The following is a 19810-nucleotide window of genomic DNA, read 5'->3' as shown; positions in this document are numbered from 1 at the left end:
AATCTATGTTGAAAATTCCTTAGAATATTTAAATGGTATGTTTCCTTAACACATGCTATGCATTTTGAAAAAATCCCAGTCCTGATCTCAGGTTGATACTCCTGTATCACAACCAAACTGACAAATTGTACACATTATTCTTACCTCATAAGCATTTCAGCCAGACTCTTTGCATCTAGGGAAAAACGGGAAAACTATTAACACTGCATAAATAGCTCATTACTACTGCATGTTTGTTCAATTAATCCATTTGTAAGCATTGTTGTCTATTTAATATTATTTTTCCTGGTGATGGGGGACTGGATGTGGAAGAAGTAACTGAAACTTAATCCAGTAAAAATGGTAATACTGCTGGTCGATCAAGAGTTTACAATATACAGCCTTGATTGGATGGGGTTGCACTTCCTCTGAAGTCAAAGGTTTTCAGTTTGGGCCTGCACCTCACTCTTTCATTTCTTCTGGATGACCACGTGGCCACATAATTACCAGCTTCAGCTGGATGTCATGCCCTTTACTGGCAAAGACTGACTTGGCCATGCCCACTCAATGCTGTAGAACTGCTAGATTCTATTGTAATATGCTTTATGTGGAGCTGGCCTGGAAAACCATATGGAGCCTTCAAATAGTAAAAAAAGCACCAGTGTTTTTGTCAGGCCAACCAGACAAAGTGTATTATTCTAGTTCTGTATGGTTTATGTTGGTTATCTATTAATTTCCAGACTCAATTGAAGGTACTGGTTCTTACCTTAAAGCAGGGACGGGAAACCTGCAGTCCTCCAGTTGCTCTTGGACTCCAACTTCCATCTTCTCTAGCCAGCATGACCAATGGTTGTAGTCAAAGACATCAGGAGGACCACAAGCCCCACATCTCTGCCTTAAAGTCCTCAACAATTTGGGGGCTGAGTACTTTATGAACCACCTTCTCCCATGAACTCTGATCAACTTCTTAGGTCCCTCCTCCAAATTCCTTTCTCCTGACTGAAGCTTGGTGGATGAATACACAGAGTGGGGTCTTTTCAGTTCTGCTTTCCCATTTTTAGAGAAGAGTTTGGGGGAGACCTATGACCACAGGACTAATTTTCATGCCACTACTTTTATTACTGATGCTGTTACGTTCTATTGGATTATTGGTTTGTTTTGGATCATTATTATGCTTAGGTTTTATTATCACTACTACTTGCCAAGGAATATTTTTAATAAAGAGACACAAGAAATAATTTGGAACAAATAAAATAATGAGTGCATATTAGAAAATATATAGTGCAACTTATTCAGAATTTGCAATCAATCTTATAGCAGCATAGTAGCATGCTTGTGCCAAAAAAAAACTGATATGAAAACAATATATATCCTGAAAATGGCTACTGTCACACATCAGGTGCTGAATTTACTTCATCTTTCTATTAATTTATCATGTTTGTAAAAATTAGATACTTTCTGAAGCATGCATGCAATTTATCTGGAACCCCCCCCCCCCCCGTATCTGAAAATTTTCTATTCCTTAACCATTTCCTCCTGGGATTACTTCCTGCTTTACGAATCCATATACTGTAAAACACTTCTGATATTCTTAACAAGTTAGCAAATGAGAGATGTCAGTGTTCCCCCCACCCCGAAAAAATTGTCCAAATTAATGTAACAGCAGCATAAAGGTGGTTGTTTCAACATCACTTCTTTTGTTGTCTTTGAAACTTAAGAATCGGGAATAACAAAAGTTGGAGACAGAGTGGGAATTATGTACAACTGCATTATTGATAGGTAGTACCTCATTCTTATGACAAAAAACAAACAAGATCTCCAATAGTAAAATATCTGATATTGTAAAGAAAACAAAATTCACCAATCTCTAAACTTCAAAAAAATACCTGCCCATTATTTTTCTCTTCGTAAACATAAAGGACATACTGCTGTGCGCTCTAGGCCAGGCATCCGCAAACTGCGGCCCTCCAGATGTTTTGGCCTACAACTCCCATGATCCCTAGCTAACAGGACCAGTGGTCGGGGAAGATGGGAATTGTAGTCCAAAACATCTGGAGGGCCGAAGTTTGGGGATGCCTGCTCTAGGCTCTCATTTGTTTCATTGTGCTGAAACATGCAGATGTTTAGGGCAGAGTTGGCAGGGCACACAACTTAAAGGGCATGGGTACACAGCACAGTCGCAGTCACACATTTAGAAAAGTGTGAGTCCATCAACTGAAAAGGGATTTGGGGTTACAAGACAAGGAGAGTTCAATCTCCATTGAAACAAGTATGTACCGCAGTGCAGCAAATCAATAGACAATGTGTTGATGCTTATTTTAACCAGGTAAACTGGGTACTACAGGGCACTTCTTACATTACAGAAATGGTCTGAACCTTGCTCAGCAGAACTATCCAAGTGGTGGCCAACCTGTGGCCATTCAGAAGTTGTTGGACTCCATTTCTCACCAGCCCCAGCTAGCATGGCCGAGAATCAGGGATGCTGGGATCTGGAGTCCTAGAACAACTGGAGGACCACAGGTTAGCCATCCCTGGTCTGTCCCGCTCCCCTGAGAAAACTGGCGGCTCTCACCATATGGCAAATATTCACATTGTACGCTTCCCTGAAAAGCAATCTTCTTCTCAATAATGTTATAGTGAGTTAGATGGAGCTGCATAGAAGCAGCAGTGATACTGCTGCTGTAACATACAAAATGGACACTACTTGTTACAAGCTTCTGACATCTCCTTAATCTATATATACAATCTCAGCTAGACATTCTCGGTGAGGTGACCAAAATACATGTAAGCAAGTAAGGGGTGTCCATTCTTACCTCTGAGTCTCTTCAGTCTCTGTTCCCTCCTCCTCCTTCTCACAACCAGCAGAAGCACAAAAAGCAGCAAGACCCCAACCAAGATACAGGAAATGGTCACCAGCATCTTTAGCCCTTCATTGGTTGCCAGACCTTCCTCACTTTGGACAACTGACTTAATGAGTGGAGGGATTGTACCTGGAAACAGTGTCATGACATTAGATGCCTATCAATGAAGAGAAAAGGTTGGTTTTTAAGTGACTACGGTGTACAGAAGCTCACCTGTAAGAGGTTTAATTAATTAGGAAAGCTTCATCACACTAACTTTTTATGGGCTATTTTAAGGCACACCTGTCAACTCTACCACTTCTAGTGAAGAGGCAAACTAGGAAATGTTAATTGCCTTGAAATAATGTTGCTCTTTTTTATAAGTTCTCTTTCAACAGATGCAAAGTGAAAAATGTGCACCCTTCAATCAAGCCAATTAAATTTCATGCCAGAGGACAATTATTGGCTTGTAATGCTCAGCTCTTCTATCTGAGGAGAGCGTGGCAAGCTCCTGAGATTTATATTCCTGAGCCAGGAAATGTGAGTTTCAGTGATATCACTAAGTCCCACTCTTCCCTGGAGTTACCAAGGCAATAATAAAAAGGGATGAAAAATGGCAATTGGGAAGTTGCCCAAGACCCTGACTCTCTGCTATGAAGGTTTCTGGATATGCTTAGAATCTGCATTACCAATGAGAACTCTGGGAACTGTAGTTTTGTTTTTCTTTGTATTAGTTCCTCCTAGTTCATTGAAGAAAGGGAGTACAGTTCCCAGAGTTCCCACTGGGAATGCAGATTCTGACAAAGCATGGCTTTTCAAGCACTTCCAGCCACCATTTCCATAACAAAAGAGCCTTGGAAAACCTGGACCTCTTTGCACATCATCTTATTCTTTTCAAGGTAGACAATCTAAATTTAAACTGTCCTATTTCATATTTAGTCTTGCAAGCAGATCATTCAACACATTTGAACTAAACAAGTGTTTAGTTCAGAAATTGTAAATTGAATGTAATAATATGGTTTATTCCTATCTTATTATATAAAGTCTGTAGTAGATTCCTTATAAAATACCCAAAGCAACATATAATAAAGTGTTTAGAGCATTACAATATGACTAATTTTGGGGCATAACCCTTTCTTCTGTGACTGCTGCTGGTAATGTTCACGGCATAATCTCTCCTCCATATTCTCTCTCTCTCTCTCCTCTTTCCCTGCCCGAGAGAGAGAGAGAGAGAGAGAGAGAGAGAGAGAGAGAGATTATTGCTGCATACCAGCCTTTATGTAGGAGAGGAAGTTGGTGCATGTGCCCATTCCCTTACTGGATCCATCCCTACATCTCCTCCTGAGGGCTCCAGTTCTCAGGTTATTCCTGCTCCTGGGTTCCTAGGAGGACAGCAAGAACTGGATCATTTCAGGGGACACAAGCACATCCCCACTCTTACAAAATGGCTAATGATATCAGCAACACAATTCCAGAGTACATAGTTTGAAAACTGTGCTATTTAAAAAAGAATGCCAGCCCTAAACCTCTGGTGACTGAGAACTGAATATCATACTAAGAGATCTCAGTTATTTGCTGGGCATATAACACATACAACCTGTTTCCCCTAGAGCTGGGCTGAAATTTCTCTCTCTCGCACACAAACAAAATAAACAGAAAATTAGACACCTAAGAATTTTCAACTCAGCACACCTTCCTTTTTCTTATGAGTGAAATTATGGGCAAACATTTCACTATATTGTGGAATAAATTGTGGTAAAGTTGACAGGGGCCACATAGCATTGCTTTGGGGACCAAAGTTAGTACCAGCTTCTCCAAGCCCTGCGTTGAGTTTAAATTGCCCAGGGAGGCTTCCTTGGTGCCTTTGTTACATATCTTTAGGCAACAGGCAAAGACATTCCTCCTCTCTCAGGCCTTTGGCTAATTAAATAATCAATGGCATTTTAAACTGGGGTGTGTGTGTATTGTTTCATTAGTTACTATGATATGTATTTTTGTGTTTTTATAGAGTAAACAGCTCTGTGATCCTCAGATGAAGGGTGTATTAAAAAAATAAAACATCCTGGTACAATACAAATAATTTCTCTTACACCATAGGGGATCTAGAGGAAAGCACTTTGACTTGGGTTTGGATCCAGTTCCTAAGACTGAGAATCCTTGGTGCCAGAACAAATATTTATGGCGGTTTAAGGGTGAGGAGGAACCCCAGTCAGGGCATTTGTTAATGTGAATTGCTCAGATTTGTTTTGCTGGCACAGTGGGAGTCATGGATTGAATGGGAAGCCTTCTCCTTCACTGGAACATTGCGCCAAATCAAGCTGTAATTTCATTGGAAAGCACGGCTATCAGAGAAGCCTGCCATACATTTGTACAGCTCCTTGTGATCCCCCCTCCCCTCCACGTGACAAGAGGCAGATGGAATTTCAGGCTGTAAACACCTTTACTGTTTTATCCTCTAGCTGCTGCAGATGCCATATTGCAGCACACAAAATTAAATGGCTCTTAGATTATGTAAAATTAAATTATTTATGATCATTCTTCATTAGGCAGCAATTAAATGAATGCACTTACTCCCGTCATAGTTGAGTGTTGCAAATTTGGCCTGCTTCTCTGCACAGCCGGCACTGTTACAGACCCTCATCTGTAGCTCATACCAGGTTGCCTCCTGAAGATCGTACACGATGTATGATTTGGTAAGAGACGTTCTCTGGGCTGTTGTCCACACTGTGGTGCCAAAGGGCCTGTATTCCAGAGTAAAGGAAGTGATTGGACAACCACCATCATTCCAGCCAATAAGGTTCAACCTTACTCGAGTGGTGTTAATACTGGCAAAGAGTTCTTGCTCCTTTGAAAACTGTGGCTCTGCAAGAAAATATACATGTAAATAGAAAGAGTTATAATAAATAGATAGCAAAACAGAGAGATTTTCACATTTTTCAGATGGAAGACATTTAACTTGCAAGATGTGAACACTAATTTTTTTTATCCTTATATATGAATTAAAAAGTCAGCTATCTGTACTTTCTTATCTGCCAATATTTCTCCTTTTTCAGGTCACCACAGAGTTTATGATGCAGATATGTGCTGGGATGGGAATGATGGGGTCGATGATAACATCCAAGAGGCACTGTGTGTCTTCCAGCATTGGCTTCAGTGTACAATCCCAGAGATGCGCCTCAGCATCCCTTGAAATATTGCAGAAGTTGCCGGGGGTGCAAAATTCTACAACTGTTCACTGCAAGCAAATGCTTCACTTATTTTTTTAAAAAAAATTGTAATGTTTCTGCTTACGCAATGGATCTTTGGCTGCAATGCAAATCCACTGTGGGTTGTAATCTATCACTTGAAGAATAATGTTACAAGAAAGTGATAATTGGGTCTATGATAATAAATAATGGCTGTTTCAATCTGTAGGTGGGCTTTTAGCAAGGCTATATATTCTGGTCTAACAGGACCACTCTGATTCTTGCATTAGAAACTACAAAGTTGCTTGTGTGGTTTATCTGTGTCTTTGAAAACACAGAAGTGTTTGTGTGCCTTGCTTAGGTAAACAAGAGAATCCTGTTAGACCAGAGGAGATAACTACCGTGAGCTCCCTGTAGCCAAGAGCTTTTGCTGCTTGTTTCTGTTTCTCAAAGGTTGATCTTATAGTGACTTTAATCATCAATGGACATCCAGGTTTGCCAAAGTCAGCAGAAAGAGGCCATGCAGAGGTAGGTGCTGCCATTTCTAAGCAGGAGTAGCTGAGGTGTATGGACAAGGCCTAGTTTATGTGGCACACATACATCAAGTTTGCAGCAGACTATCGCAAGTTGCTCAAGCCAATGACTGATGCCTGTACTCTTGATCCCCCCCCCACAATGAAAAGTAAGTCATCTTTTCATTGGATTTATGCATGAAAAGAGGGCTGAGCTGGAGGCTCAGAATTGGCCTCAATTCAACTGCTGCTCACCTAAACCCTCTACTGCATGGGTGTCAAACACAAGGCCCGGGGGCCAAATCCGGCCCGCCAGACCTCGTCATGTGGCCCGCCGAGCGCCCCAGCCAGCGGGACCCAGCCGACAAAGCGCCGACAAACAGCTGGGGCCTGAGGGGGGGGTAGAAAGGCGGCCGGAGCAGCGCTGCGTGGAGCGCCCCGAGCCACAGCAGGAGAAGGAGGAGGCAGCTTGCCAGGTCAGCGCCCAGCAGCGCCGCACGGAGAGTGCCGAGCCTCTGGGACGCAGCAGTGCTCTGTAGCACTTTGAATCCTCCTCCTCCTGCCACGGCTCGGCGCCTGGAAACAGCTGCTGCTGTTGCTGCTGCTGCTGAAGCACAGACAAAGCACCCAGCAGCGCCGCGTGGAGGAGGAGGATTCAAAGTGCTACAGAGCACTGCTGCGTCCCAGAGGCTCAGGACTCTCCGTACGGTGCTGCCGGGCACTGACCCGGCAAGCCGCCTCCTCCTCTTGCCTCACCTCCACCTCCTCCTCCTCCTGCCGCGGCTCAGCCCCATGAACGTGAGCTCAGCAGCGGCTCAGCCTCATGAACGTGCAACTCTGAGGCTTTACGCACGTCTCCTAAAACGGACACCCGCTGCCTCACGCTGCACGGGAAATGTTTTTTGCCCCTGGTTCCCTTCGCGCTCTTTTCTGGCGCTGAATGAAGGTGGAGACCCCCCCTTCCCTTTCTTCCTTCCTCTCTCTCGTTCTTATTCTTTCTTTCCCTCTCTACTTCCTTCCTTCTTTCTCCCTTTCCGTCTTCTCTCCCTCTTTCTTTTTCTTTCCTTCTTTATTCCCTTCCTTCTTTCCTACTCTTCTTTCTCTCCCCTCTTTCCTTCCTCTCTCCCTCCTGCTCCCTCTTTTCTTTCTTTCTTCCTTTCTTTCTTCCTTCCTTTCTTCTTTCCGTCCTTCCCATCTTTCTTCCTCTCCCTCATTCTTATTCTTTCTTTCCCTCTCTACTTCCTTCCTTCTTTCTCCCTTTCCATCTTCTCTCCCTCTTTCTTTTTCTTTCCTTCTTTATTCCCTTCCTTCTTTCCTACTCTTCTTTCTCTCCCCTCTTTCCTTCCTTCCTCTCTCCCTCTCACTCCCTCTTTTCTTCCTTCCTTCCTTCCTTCCTTCCTTCCTTCCTTCCTTCCTTCCGTCCTTCCCATCTTTCTTCCTCTCCCTCATTCTTATTCTTTCTTTCCCTCTCTACTTCCTTCCTTCTTTCTCCCTTTCCGTCTTCTCTCCCTCTTTCTTTTTCTTTCCTTCTTTATTCCCTTCCTTCTTTCCTACTCTTCTTTCTCTCCCCTCTTTCCTTCCTTCCTCTCTCCCTCCCACTCCCTCTTTTCTTTCTTCCTTCCTTCCTTCCTTCCTTCCTTCCTTCCTTCCTTCCTTCCTTCCGTCCTTCCCATCTTTCTTCCTCTCCCTCATTCTTATTCTTTCTTTCCCGCTCTACTTCCTTCCTTCTTTCTCCCTTTCCGTCTTCTCTCCCTCTTTCTTTTTCCTTCCTTCTTTATTCCCTTCCTTCTTTCCTACTCTTCTTTCTCTCCCCTCTTTCCTTCCTTCCTCTCTCCCTCCCACTCCCTCTTTTCTTCCTTCCTTCCTTCCTCCCTCCCCTCCCTCTCCCTCTCCTCAGAAGCATAGGATGCTGCTTTATACTTCTGGCCCTTAAACCCTGGAACCAGGAGAGCAGCTCCAGTGAGTCAACCTCAGCCAGTCCCTTTGGTGAAGGGTGGTGGCTCACTGGCAGAACATCTGTCCTGCATGCAGAAGGACCCCAGCATCTCCAGGTACCAGTAGCTCTGCAAAGCTCCTGCATGAAACCCTAGCGAGCCTCCACCACCCAGTGCAGTTACCAAAAATCATTTTTCAATAAATTGTACAATAATTGCACATTTGAATATCTACTTGCCATTATTCTGACTATGTTTCTGCTTTCAGAGCTAGTTATTACTTACATTATTACAAAAAAACAGTAATAATTGAATGCAGTGACAATAATTTATGATAATAAAGAGTGGACACATAGTCCTACAGATACAACCGGCCCTTTGAGGGTGACCAAACTGCTGATGCGGCCCCCGATGAATTTGAGTTTGACACCCCTGCTCTACTGTCTGAAAGCATCTACCAATCACTTGTTGAGCTACAGGTGACATGCTGGCTCAGCCATTTACTCTAAATCTAGCATGACCTGCGGTTTCTCCAGAATGAAGCAATCAGTTTCAGAGCTTACATCTCTGGTGGCTCCATATATCCAAGAGTGCTACTTTTGAAAGGGAACCAGGAGGATGCAGTTAAGCAAGGATTCCAGTTAGGATCTTCAGGATTCTGCCTGAATGTCTATCTATATGATTTGACCTTAAAATTTTAGTTTTGGCCAGCAACAACAAAAAATCAAAAGTTTTGAACAGAACCTAGGGGCCACTATAGGATGGCTGATATTAGAGTTGTTGGTTTTGTTTCCAAAACTTAGCTTCTTTCTCCACTTCTTCCATACTCAGCATACTTTTCATATTCACAATCAGAATTAAGAAAGCATTTAGAGAGAGCCCTGGAAACTGTCTTCATTTTCCCACAATATGAACTTTGGGAGTGAGACCCCCAACGTGGCAAAATATCCAATAGTTAAAAGGATGTCAAGACTGAACAAGCAAACTGAATGTGCCAGACCACAAGACACTACAAAGCCAATTCCCTTGCAGTACTACATAATGTATGACACAGATAAGTGGCTATTGGCCTGTTTTAGAATCTAAATCATGCAACTATCACTTGAATAAATCATGCAACTATCACTAGATTAATGACACACTATGATTTCAAGTACCTTTCCCAAGTGTTTTGGCTTCTATGATTTCACTGATGCGTCCTGGTCCCACTCCATTCTGAGCAGTCAGCGTGAATTTGTACCATGTTCCACACTTCAACGTCTCTAAGCGATAGGAACGTTCACTGGGGCTAATAGGGAAACTGCCCCATTGCTCGCTGTTATCCTCAGAGTACTGCAGTATATAACCTGCCAAAGATGCAAAGATATCAGAATTAGAGTAGATGGTCAAAAGGTGTGAGGAAATATCACAGGAAGTTTCTACATTAGGGGTCTCCAAATCTATTCTTGACTTGCCGGCATGGTAACGTTTCTGGACTGAGACAATCTCCTTTGCAGTCAGAGAGCAAGAATGCTCCTGATCTCTGGTGCAAAGGATGGTTGTCTTTCTAGAGACCAGGAAAGGTACAGTGAGGCCAAGATGATAATTTTATTCTACATTGGATAGATTGGTGCTTGTCTTGTCTTCAGTGGATCAGATCCAGACTATGCTAGTCATACTTCAGTCCCACTGAAATAAATGGGACTGAGGTTAGTCATTACTAACTGGTATTGTGTGTTCCAGTGGGACAAACAGCCTGATTCCCCCCAGCTGAAGGTACACAGGGGCCCACGTGGTGAGCATTGTGACAGTGGGGTCCCCATAGGAAGTAGGCATGCCAGTAATTTGAGCATGTGGCCTACTGCACATAACTCAATGTGCAAGGTGCCACACATTCAAAATAACTGCATCACTGATTTTCCAAGTGATTGTATGGCTCAGAAACATTGCAGGGGTGGATGAAGTCTATATTAAACCACTGGGAATAGAACAGAGTACATTTTTACAGAGACTGCTAGGTAACCCCCAAGGACCCATGTTTCTGTCCTGTGAGCAAAAGCAGGTTGCTCTCCACTGAAGTAAAGATACAGGTAATGCTATTGAAATTTCATAAATGTATGTACCTCTTATCAGAAGAACAGCTGCTAAATTAAGTATATAATTTTAAGCAAAAGGGGAAGTCATACTGACATACAAAGTCCATTACAGATACATCTAGAATCATTTTAGGCCCACTTAGAAAAAAAAACAAAAAACTAATGGGCAGGTTATATGAAGACTGAGCTGGAGGAGACGAGGTTGTTACAACAATAACAAATTTCCCAATGGCATCATTTCCTTCCCCCCAAACAACCATCAAATATCTAACTATCTAGATGGAACTAACATTATTTCCTCTATGGAGGACTTTTTAAAAGAACTTAATAATAATAATAATAATAATAATAATTCTTTTAATTTATTATTTATACCCTGCCCATCTGGCTGGGTTTCCCCAGCCGCTCTGGGCATCTTCCAGCAGAATATTAAAATACAATGATTAATCAAATATTAAAAGCTTCCCTAAACAGGGCTGCCTTCAGATGTCTTCTAAAAGTCTGATAGTTGTTTATTTCTTTGACATCTGATGGGAGGGTGTTCCACAGGGCAGGCGCCACTACCAAGAAGGCCCTCTGCCTGGTTCCCTGTAACTTCACTTCTCACAGTGAGCGAACCGTGAGAAGGCCCTCTGTGCTGGATCTATGCCTACAGATTCTGTCCTCTGCCATGTTGGAAGGCAGAAACAGACAGATAACATAACTTCCCAACAGATTTGCACCTGTAATTTAAAACAGGTGGAGAATGTAATTCACTATGTAATGAAATTTCCCAAAGGACTGCTGAGAAAAATTCTGTCTCATTTAACAATCTACTCTGACTAAGACATTATCCGTTTTCTCTTAGAAGATGCTTACCCATATGTAACACCACAAGCATTAGTGCAGAATGGCAGATCTTGTTTGAGAATTGTAAGCATGTGTTCAGTTCAATTTAATTTAAAGTGGGCTTTACTCAATTGTGCCATAAGTTTCAAATAACCCTATTCTATTTTTCATTTTTCATTATTGTGTCAAATAAAAATAGACTGTTGCTATATCAGATATTTTTGGAGTATATTTTAAAGTTGTTGAGGCCAACGTCTAGTGCAATAAATTTAATGATGATCACTTGTACAAAACAGCTTCATCTCCAACAGTCACTGCTAGGCAGGAAGCCTGGATAACCTACCATTGCTTTCTCCTACACAGAGATCCTACATGGTGACCCACTACTAGGTATCAAGCTAGAATGTGTGAATCGCTTCTTTGCAATAAAACATTAGCACTGAAAAATCAACGTGGACACTGTTACCTCGAATAGAGCTGCCACCATTATCTCCAGGGATCCAGGAAAGAGTGATTGAGGAAGATGTGGTTTTGGACACAGTAAGCCTTGGCTGGTCTGGTGGAACTAGACAGAAGTAGTTAACAATTAGGGCATGACTTCAAACTATTCATAAAGACATCTATTGAAGAATTGTTTGGGGCTGGGGATAAAAAAGGCAAATCATATCTGTCAGCGTGTCAATTTGACATCTCCAGCTAAGACTGAAAGACGAGTTCTCTTTTTCTTAGATATGTAAATACTATATAATTTTATCTGTCATTTCTTAACCTTAACTTTATCTTTGCCTTTCCCATCACTACAATTCCTGAACAATCTCCTTCCAAGAAGCAGGGGAAACATATTTCCACCCCTCCACCCCATTTATTACTTGAGGAAACACTGTACACCCCCATCACAAATCACTAATGGGGCACAGCAATGCAGCAACATTTCTGGTGATGTCAGTGAAATCTCCAGAAAACTGACCATCGGTGCTAGTGTCAAGTAGCAGCTTTAAAAAATCACTGGAACTTTGTCCCCCTACCCCTTAAGAGGCCTGTTCTCTTGCAGAGTAGGAAACCATGTCACATTGCTACATTTTGTTGCAGGTCCCACTTGTAATGAGCACCAAATTCATAACCTAAGATTAGTCAGGGTGCTAAATTTCATTCTCTGGAGTATCCTCAGTGATGTAAGAGGAATTACAGGAACAATAATCAAAGTGCTTTAATCTCACAATTAAAAAAAAGGTAGTTTTCTTACCTTGCACCTGCAAATTCAAAATGATTTCATCTGATCCCCAGTTGTTAGTGGCTACACAGCTGTAATATCCCGAATCCTCTGCTTTCACAGTACGGATGACAAAGCTGCCATTACTAAAGATGCTTCTTCGCCCATCAATCATCACTAGACTGGGTGTCCCGTTACTACCTCACAGGAAACAAAATTCATACATTAAAGAGGTTACAACCAACATTACTCAGGAGTGGCAATTTATAAAAGCGCAGGAAAAAGCAATTCCCAAGCAAGAATGTCTCCTAGTTCTATAACAGGGTTAGCCAATGGGGTGCCACTCCTATCAGCTCCAGCCTGTGTGCCAAAGGTCAAAGATGACGGAAGCTGTAGCCCCTCAACAACTGGGGAGCGTTTCATTGGCTACTTGTTTTAGAGGTTGATAAAATTCATAAAGGGCATTTGAGTGTTTCCCACGACAGGACATCTATAAAGAAGAATATAGGAGGCAGTGATGGCAACCAACTTGGATAGCTTTGAAAGAGGATTGGAGGAGAGGGCTACTAGCTATGATAGCTGTGCTCTGCCTCTCTGGCTAGAGGCAGCCATGTTTCCAAATACCAATTGCTGGAAACCATGGGAGGGATAGTGCTCTTGTTCTGCTCCCTGGTTTCTCACAGGTCTCTAGTGAGAACAGGATGCTGGATGAGATGGGTCATTGGCCTGATCTGGAGGGCTGTTCTTATGTTCTAACTTCTTCCCAGCCACCTCTTTTGGGAAATGAGTCAGGGGAGAGAAGTTTCTGACCTTCTCAAGACACTCATGGTTTATAGAGGGGAAGAGGGGGGAGTTAGGGCTAGGGGCTGCGTGTTTTGAGGTTAGTAACCCCACACACCATAAGTTTCAGGAGCAAGGAAAGAAAAAATGGCACTCTTTTCATTTTACAATTCCCAGAACTGCATGCACAGTGCTAACCCCCCCCCCAAACCCCCTATGCTCAGGTTTCATGCTAACAATTCTCTATTGCTAGCACAGTAAAGGAACAGGGTGGGGAAGAGGTGTCCTTTATCCCTTTTCTGTTGCTGAGATTTAACCCCCCCCCCCAGAAGCCTGTTCTTCTACAGAGTAGGAACTCACTGCATACTGCAACATGCTGTTGTAGGTCCCATTTGCAATCACCCCCCCTCCCACCACCACCACCCTCATACAAAGTTGCTGGTTACCTTTCTTTCATCCATTTGACTGTAGGAGCAGGGTCTCCAACAGCCTTACAAGGCAGGATGATGTCTTTCATCCACGGGGTTGTTACTGTGCCACTGAAGGTCAGAATTCTGGCTGGAGCTGAGAAGTGAATCAGTAAAAAAGGATTAAAATGCAGTGGTGTGGCACTATATTCTTCAGAGGTGTGGCCAGGTGTGTGTGTGTGTGTGTGTGTGTGTGTGTGTGTGTGCGCACACCAGGAGAAATTTAATATTTAAAGCAAAAGTTAAAATGCTTCTGGCTACAATTATATGAGGCAAATTAACTTCAACCAACATTATCAGGCAGCTTAAAGGAGCACACAGAAAATACGATCAATGTCTACAGTTGAGATGGCAGGGGAGGGAAGGGACCCTGAAGGTAGCTGGGAATAAAAATCCTATTTAATTCCCGATCCCCTTGTTCTGTACTGGAAGGAATCTGTGAAGATTGCACATGTGCTTATGGTAAGTGGCCTTCAAGTATGGTGCATTTCAGTTGACATCAAAAGTACTCAACTAGCAGCATCCTTGTCCATTCCCTGCCCCCATTTGCCAACATTTCATAGAATCATAGAATTCTGGGACTCTCAATGACCATCTAGTCCAGCCCCTTGCAATGCATTTATCTCTCTGTCCTTCCATGTCCTTTGAAACAGCATAGAAAGAAGGATGGACAGAGATGGAAAATAACCCACGGGTGGCACTGAACTTAGTTTTAGTCAGAGCAAGCCCACTGAAATCAATGGAAGTGACTAATGCCTCGTCCACACTTCCTCTTGTCCCGTGCCTAGAAAGGATGGCTCTCATGGATTTTCCGCTTGCCCTGCTCCTTTCCCAGGGAAAACACACACTTTAGCTTTAAATCAGAATGAATGGCAATCTGCAGAAATCCCGGCTGCTGTTTGCTCCAATTGAGCACAAAGAAGCAATTTTCCCTGGGCGAAAGAAGAGGGACAAGAGGAAGTGCTGGATAAGCCCTAAGTTAGGTCCATCAATCACAATAGGTTTACCCTGAGTAAAACTCAGTTGAATACCACCCCATGTCATGTGTCTCTGCACCCTTCCTCCTAATTTTTCCTCTTTCCAAATCTACTGGGCTTTTTGTTGTTGTCCCTTATACAGCATTGACTTTGCATTCCAGGCCTGTGTATCCACGGCCCTTACCAAATCCATAAATAGAAAGGGTGGAGAGGGAAGGGATAGCAGCCATAATTGCTATGTTCCATCTCCATGGTCAGAGCCAGAACTGAATAACTGAATCACAAGTGGGCAGAGTGCTCTTGTGCTCATGTCCAGCTTGCAGGCTTCCCACAGGCATCTGGTTGGTCATTGTGAGAACAGGATGCTGGACTAGAAGGGCCATTGGCCCGATCCAGCAGTCTCATATTATGTTCTTAAGAGGGGTAAAAGAAAGCTGAGAGGGATGGGAGGGAGCAGTTGGCAGCATCACAACCCCACCCCATGTGCATGACATAATCACATCTACAGTTTATACAAAGAGTTCCAGGAAATTCTTCCAGATTAGGTCACCTTTGTCCAAGGCTTTGTGCTTGCCAAATAGAAACTTCTCTTTGATTCTCAGTTCTAGCATATATTTTTTATTTTTGTGAGACCTGCTCAGGATTTCCTGTTTTGCTAACCATTTGCAAATATTTGCAGTATTTTGGAGCAGAGATTGTCTTGTTATTGGTTTTATTATTATATATGTTGTTTGGGGAGTCTTCTTGGCTGAAAAGTGGCATATTTCCCCCCCCCAAATAAACAGATTTTTGTTTATGAAGTATGCACATCTGTGCAAAACTAATGGCCCCAACAACATTTCCTGTTTTGGCTATCTGCTCAACTTCTGAAGTTTTCCCTTCTTTGCTCCATAACAAATCAGTACAAACAACAAATATTTAGTTAACTTCTAACAGGTGGCAATACCAACCAAGTTCATCCTTTGCAACAAGTTTTGATTTTTAGATCTGTATTATTGATACTCTGACAGAGGATGGGTAGCTACAGAAAAATGTTGGTATTTCCTTTTCTACAGTGATGGGAAATGTTCCTAAGACAAAGCAGATTTTGACAGTTCACTCAGCCTGCATTTAAGCTCCTGTAATAATACGTGAGCACTAAATGAAAATAAATGAATTGTGAACTGCCAAGAAATTTACATGTGAGAATGACATCTGACAAAAGAAGCAGTGATGTTGTGGCACACCAGTAGTGAAACTGAGGCAGCTGTGAGAAAAGCCAGGACACTTTATGCTTCTCTTCCGACCTGAAGGCACAACAAGTATCAAAGCACGTGAGAGAGAATTTCTGCTACTGGAAGGGACCAATCCACAGCTCATTAAGCAGCTGACACTGGGCATTTGATACAGCCGCTCCCAAGGGGCTTAGCAAAAGCAGTGCCTAAATCAGGAAACTCAAGTTTCTCACAAACAAGGACATAAGCATATTGGTACATTCCCCTCTTGGGGAATTAAAATCTTAGCTATGGGTGAACAGTAGTACTGCCACCATACATAACTCACAAGTTGCCAAGCATTACGCCAAGTTGCTTCTGATTCTAGTGGTTAGCACATATGGGTTAGGCAGGAGAGAGCTTAAAAATGAGTCCCAGTTCAGGTGAGACACAAAGCCAAGGCCTCCAGATGTTGCTGAATTTGCAATTCCCACCATCCCTGGTCATTGGCCATACTTGTTGGGGGCTGATGGGAATTGTAGTTCAGCAACTTTTGAAGAGCCAGAGGTTCCCCATGCATAGGCTAAGCTAGACCTTTGCTTAGCTCGGTGCAGCAGCAAAAAAGATCCAGGAGGAGCCAATGCAGCTCCCCAGGTGTCTAAGACTTGTGTAAAACAAAAACTGAGCTCACTAGTGTGCAGAAAACAGCTGGAGTTGCTTATTCAATTATTCAACAGGAAGTACCTTAAGGAGGAACTCTGTTTCAACCATTTCCCCCTGCCTTGGACACCTGAATGCCTCCTTCCTTCCTTTATCCAAACACTGCCCATAACTGAAGAAATAATCCACCTGAACAGCAGCAGCAGCAGCAGCAGCAGCAACAACAACAAAAATCCAAGTTCAAAGTCTTCAGATGCTTGGTGAACATCTGCAACTTTTCCTATGGATCATGTGAATATTTGAATAGTCTGGACCTGCTGTATTCAGCTTTCAGTGTTACTACACTCAAGGCATGTTTGCACTCCCTCTTGTGTCTGCTAAGCTACACATAAGCTGTTTAATGTGCATCAGAGGAGATTTCCCCTAGGAATTCTACGGAAGCCTGCCCTCCTTTCCTCCAACCAGCCCTGAGCTGAGCCTGCTGGCACTCTGCTGGACACAACATAAAGTGCCAAGCCATTGCTAATAATGGGAGGCCCATCTGGGCCTCACATATGGGCATTTGATAGTCTGCCACTGTCAATGCCTCCTGGGTGGAACCTACACCTGGAAACCCATGAGGTGCAGAAGGGCCTCTTGCTATTGACATTGCCAAGGTGTGCAGCAGTGAATCCAGCACATTGATCAAGTGCCAGGGTGAAGGAAGAATGCCCAAATATATGCACATCTCTTCACATGCAGCTCTGTGTGCATAGGAGAGGATGGGCCGTCCTTTAAAAAACCTTCTTTTATTCCATCCATTAATGTAATTATGATGCTTTATATACATTTTGTTAGGTATAACTGTTTAATTGTACATTGAAATGGAATGTAACTCTGTATGTGTACTGTTACATGCACAGCATGGAAACTTCCTCTGTAGCTAAAAGAAGCAGTTGCAGAGAACCAACCAGGTTGAAAATTAACTTAGAATGTTGATTGATTTTCACAAATTACAAGATAGATTATACGTATATTATTTAGATAACAGAAGAAATGGGAAAATGATCAAAGAAGCAGTTTAACAAATAGATAAGACAGACCCGCTTTGAGGAAGACAGAAGTCTATTGAGAAAGATTAGTAATTGGGAATAAAAACATGGTGGCATAGGTTTTCTTTTAAGAACTTATGGATTTATGGGTTTATATATGTTTTTCCTTTTGTTATTATTATTATTTAGTAAATTTGTTAAGTAAGAAAACTAATAAAAAGCATATAAAAAGAAAAAAGGAAATTAACTTAGAATGTATCTCTGCTACTCTGCCATGAGGTGTTTAACTTTAGATCACATGGGGAAGATTCAATTGCAAATCTCCATTTTGTATAAGTTGGACTTCAGTTTTTGTTCTCAAGCACCCTAGAAGAAAAGATGTGTGTTAATGATCTCTCACATGGAGAACACAGCCTCAGGCTGGAATGCAGGCTGTGGTAGAGACAGAGCTATGTTTTGAATTCTGTCTGGAGTATATTCCTAAGATGCTGTACATATGCCTGGACAAGCATATGATGTTATGAAACTATCTGAATGTAACATCATTGTTCTGAGTGTCTGCTTTCTGTTGGTAAAGCTTTGGAACCATATCTTTGGTCTGGACAATTCTTATTTCAAGAAGAGCCCATTTTTATCCTTCCTATTTCTTCCTAAAGCACAATATTAAGAACTACAATGCATTAACAAGCAACGTGCAAAATTAAGAATGCTGATTAGAAATAGCAGTTAATATGGAAGGCGAGACTACAGGCCAGGAATCCATTTTACACCAATTAGGCAAATGTGAGAACAGGCGTTAGCATCAAATGTAACTGGAATGCTTAATCTCGGTGGATTTTTATCCAGTCCAAATAATATTTAAAAGGAAAATCTTACATAGCAATCCTTGGAGAGCAAAGGAAAATGGCTTCAGGAAGCTGTTAGTGGACCACTGGGATCCATAAAGGGGAGGAAAGGAAGAACATTATTCTATGAGCTATATGATCATCCTGACGTTGTGGTGCTCATGGCATCTTCAAGAGAAGCTTTGGATTCTCAAGAGGATTGTTCTAGTAAAAAATTTAATTAAAGTCACACACAAAAAATCAGTTCTGTTGATCAAAAGAGGAGTAAATGAAGCCTAGCTAATGAAATTACATTATATTGCTAGCAGATACTAGTGAGGCTCCAGGAGCACAAGGCTCCTGATAGTTCTTAAGTGCCATCAAAAGAAACCTGCTTGTTTCTGTCTCAAGGGCAAAATGGCCTGCTTAGTTTTGCATCACTCTGCGCTAGCAAACATTGTCAACATATATCCAGATGTATCTCAGCAACCATGAAGGCTAGAAGCTTCATTTCCCCTTAAAACGGTGATTCTCAGGACCCAGGACCCTGGTATTTATAATAGATGCCATTCTCTATGGTATGTGTCAAACTGAGTTCTTTGCTCTGTAACGGTCTTTTAGCTGTGCAGAGAGATGGGCTGATCAGTCTCTTTCTGGCCTATGTCCATTTCACGTGGGCTCACTGATGAATTCTTAGAATCATAGAGTTGGAAGAGACCACAAGGGCCATCCAGTCCAACCCCCTGCCAAGCAGGAAACACCATCAAAGCATTCCTGACATATGGCCGTCAAGCCTCTGCTTAAAGACCTCCAAAGAAGGAGACTCCACCACACTCCTTGGCAGCAAATTCCACTGCTGAACAGTTCTTACCGTCAGGAAGTTCTTCCTAATGTTTAGGTGGAATCTTCTTTCTTGTACAGTGGTACCTCGAGTTACGAATGACTCGAGTTACAAAATTTTCGACATCTGAAGAAAATGGCCGCGTGCTAACGAATTCTCCAACATCCGAAGGGAAACCGTGGGCGGCTTTAGATAGGGTTTCCCCAACTGGCGAAGTTTTAGATGCGGTTTCTTCGACTTCCGAATGTTCCATCTCCCCCCCATGCATCCCTATGGGGGAAGCCGCGATAAGCGGCTTTCTTCGACTTACGAAATTTCCGACTTACGAAGCTGCCGTCGGAATGGATTACCTTCGTAAGTCGAGGCACCACTGTAGTTTGAATCCATTGCTCCGTGTCCGCTTCCCTGGAGCAGCAGAAAATAACCTTTCTCCCTCCTCTATATGCCATCCTTTTATATATTTGAACATGGCTA

The 19810-nt window shown here is 42.6% G+C and overlaps 1 protein-coding gene and 1 long non-coding RNA gene across 3 annotated transcripts in view; one reads left to right on the top strand and one right to left on the bottom strand.

Moving 5' to 3' along the window:
* The window catches only part of LOC132591995 (uncharacterized), a 68421-nt gene extending 61649 nt beyond the window's left edge, over positions 1-6772 (top strand). For both annotated transcript variants that reach the window (XR_009557476.1, XR_009557477.1), the window contains 2 exons: positions 2842-3016; positions 5873-6772. This is a non-coding gene — a long non-coding RNA (uncharacterized LOC132591995). The remainder of the gene's footprint in view (positions 1-2841; positions 3017-5872) is intronic.
* The window catches only part of DSCAM (DS cell adhesion molecule), a 333629-nt gene that overhangs the window by 41859 nt on the left and 271960 nt on the right, over positions 1-19810 (bottom strand). Inside the window, exons 22-28 of the mRNA XM_035116259.2 lie at positions 13790-13907; positions 12597-12760; positions 11820-11918; positions 9608-9796; positions 5391-5681; positions 2793-2969; positions 145-175 (exon numbers count right to left, since the gene is read on the bottom strand). Of these exons, the coding sequence (XP_034972150.1) occupies positions 145-175; positions 2793-2969; positions 5391-5681; positions 9608-9796; positions 11820-11918; positions 12597-12760; positions 13790-13907 (1069 nt within the window). The remainder of the gene's footprint in view (positions 1-144; positions 176-2792; positions 2970-5390; positions 5682-9607; positions 9797-11819; positions 11919-12596; positions 12761-13789; positions 13908-19810) is intronic.

This window comes from Zootoca vivipara, chromosome 4, assembly GCF_963506605.1.
Source record: "Zootoca vivipara chromosome 4, rZooViv1.1, whole genome shotgun sequence".
NCBI classification, from domain to species: Eukaryota; Metazoa; Chordata; class Lepidosauria; order Squamata; family Lacertidae; genus Zootoca; species Zootoca vivipara.
The sequence above is the reverse complement of the archived record's forward strand: the minus strand, read 5'-3'. Positions and strand labels throughout refer to the sequence as shown.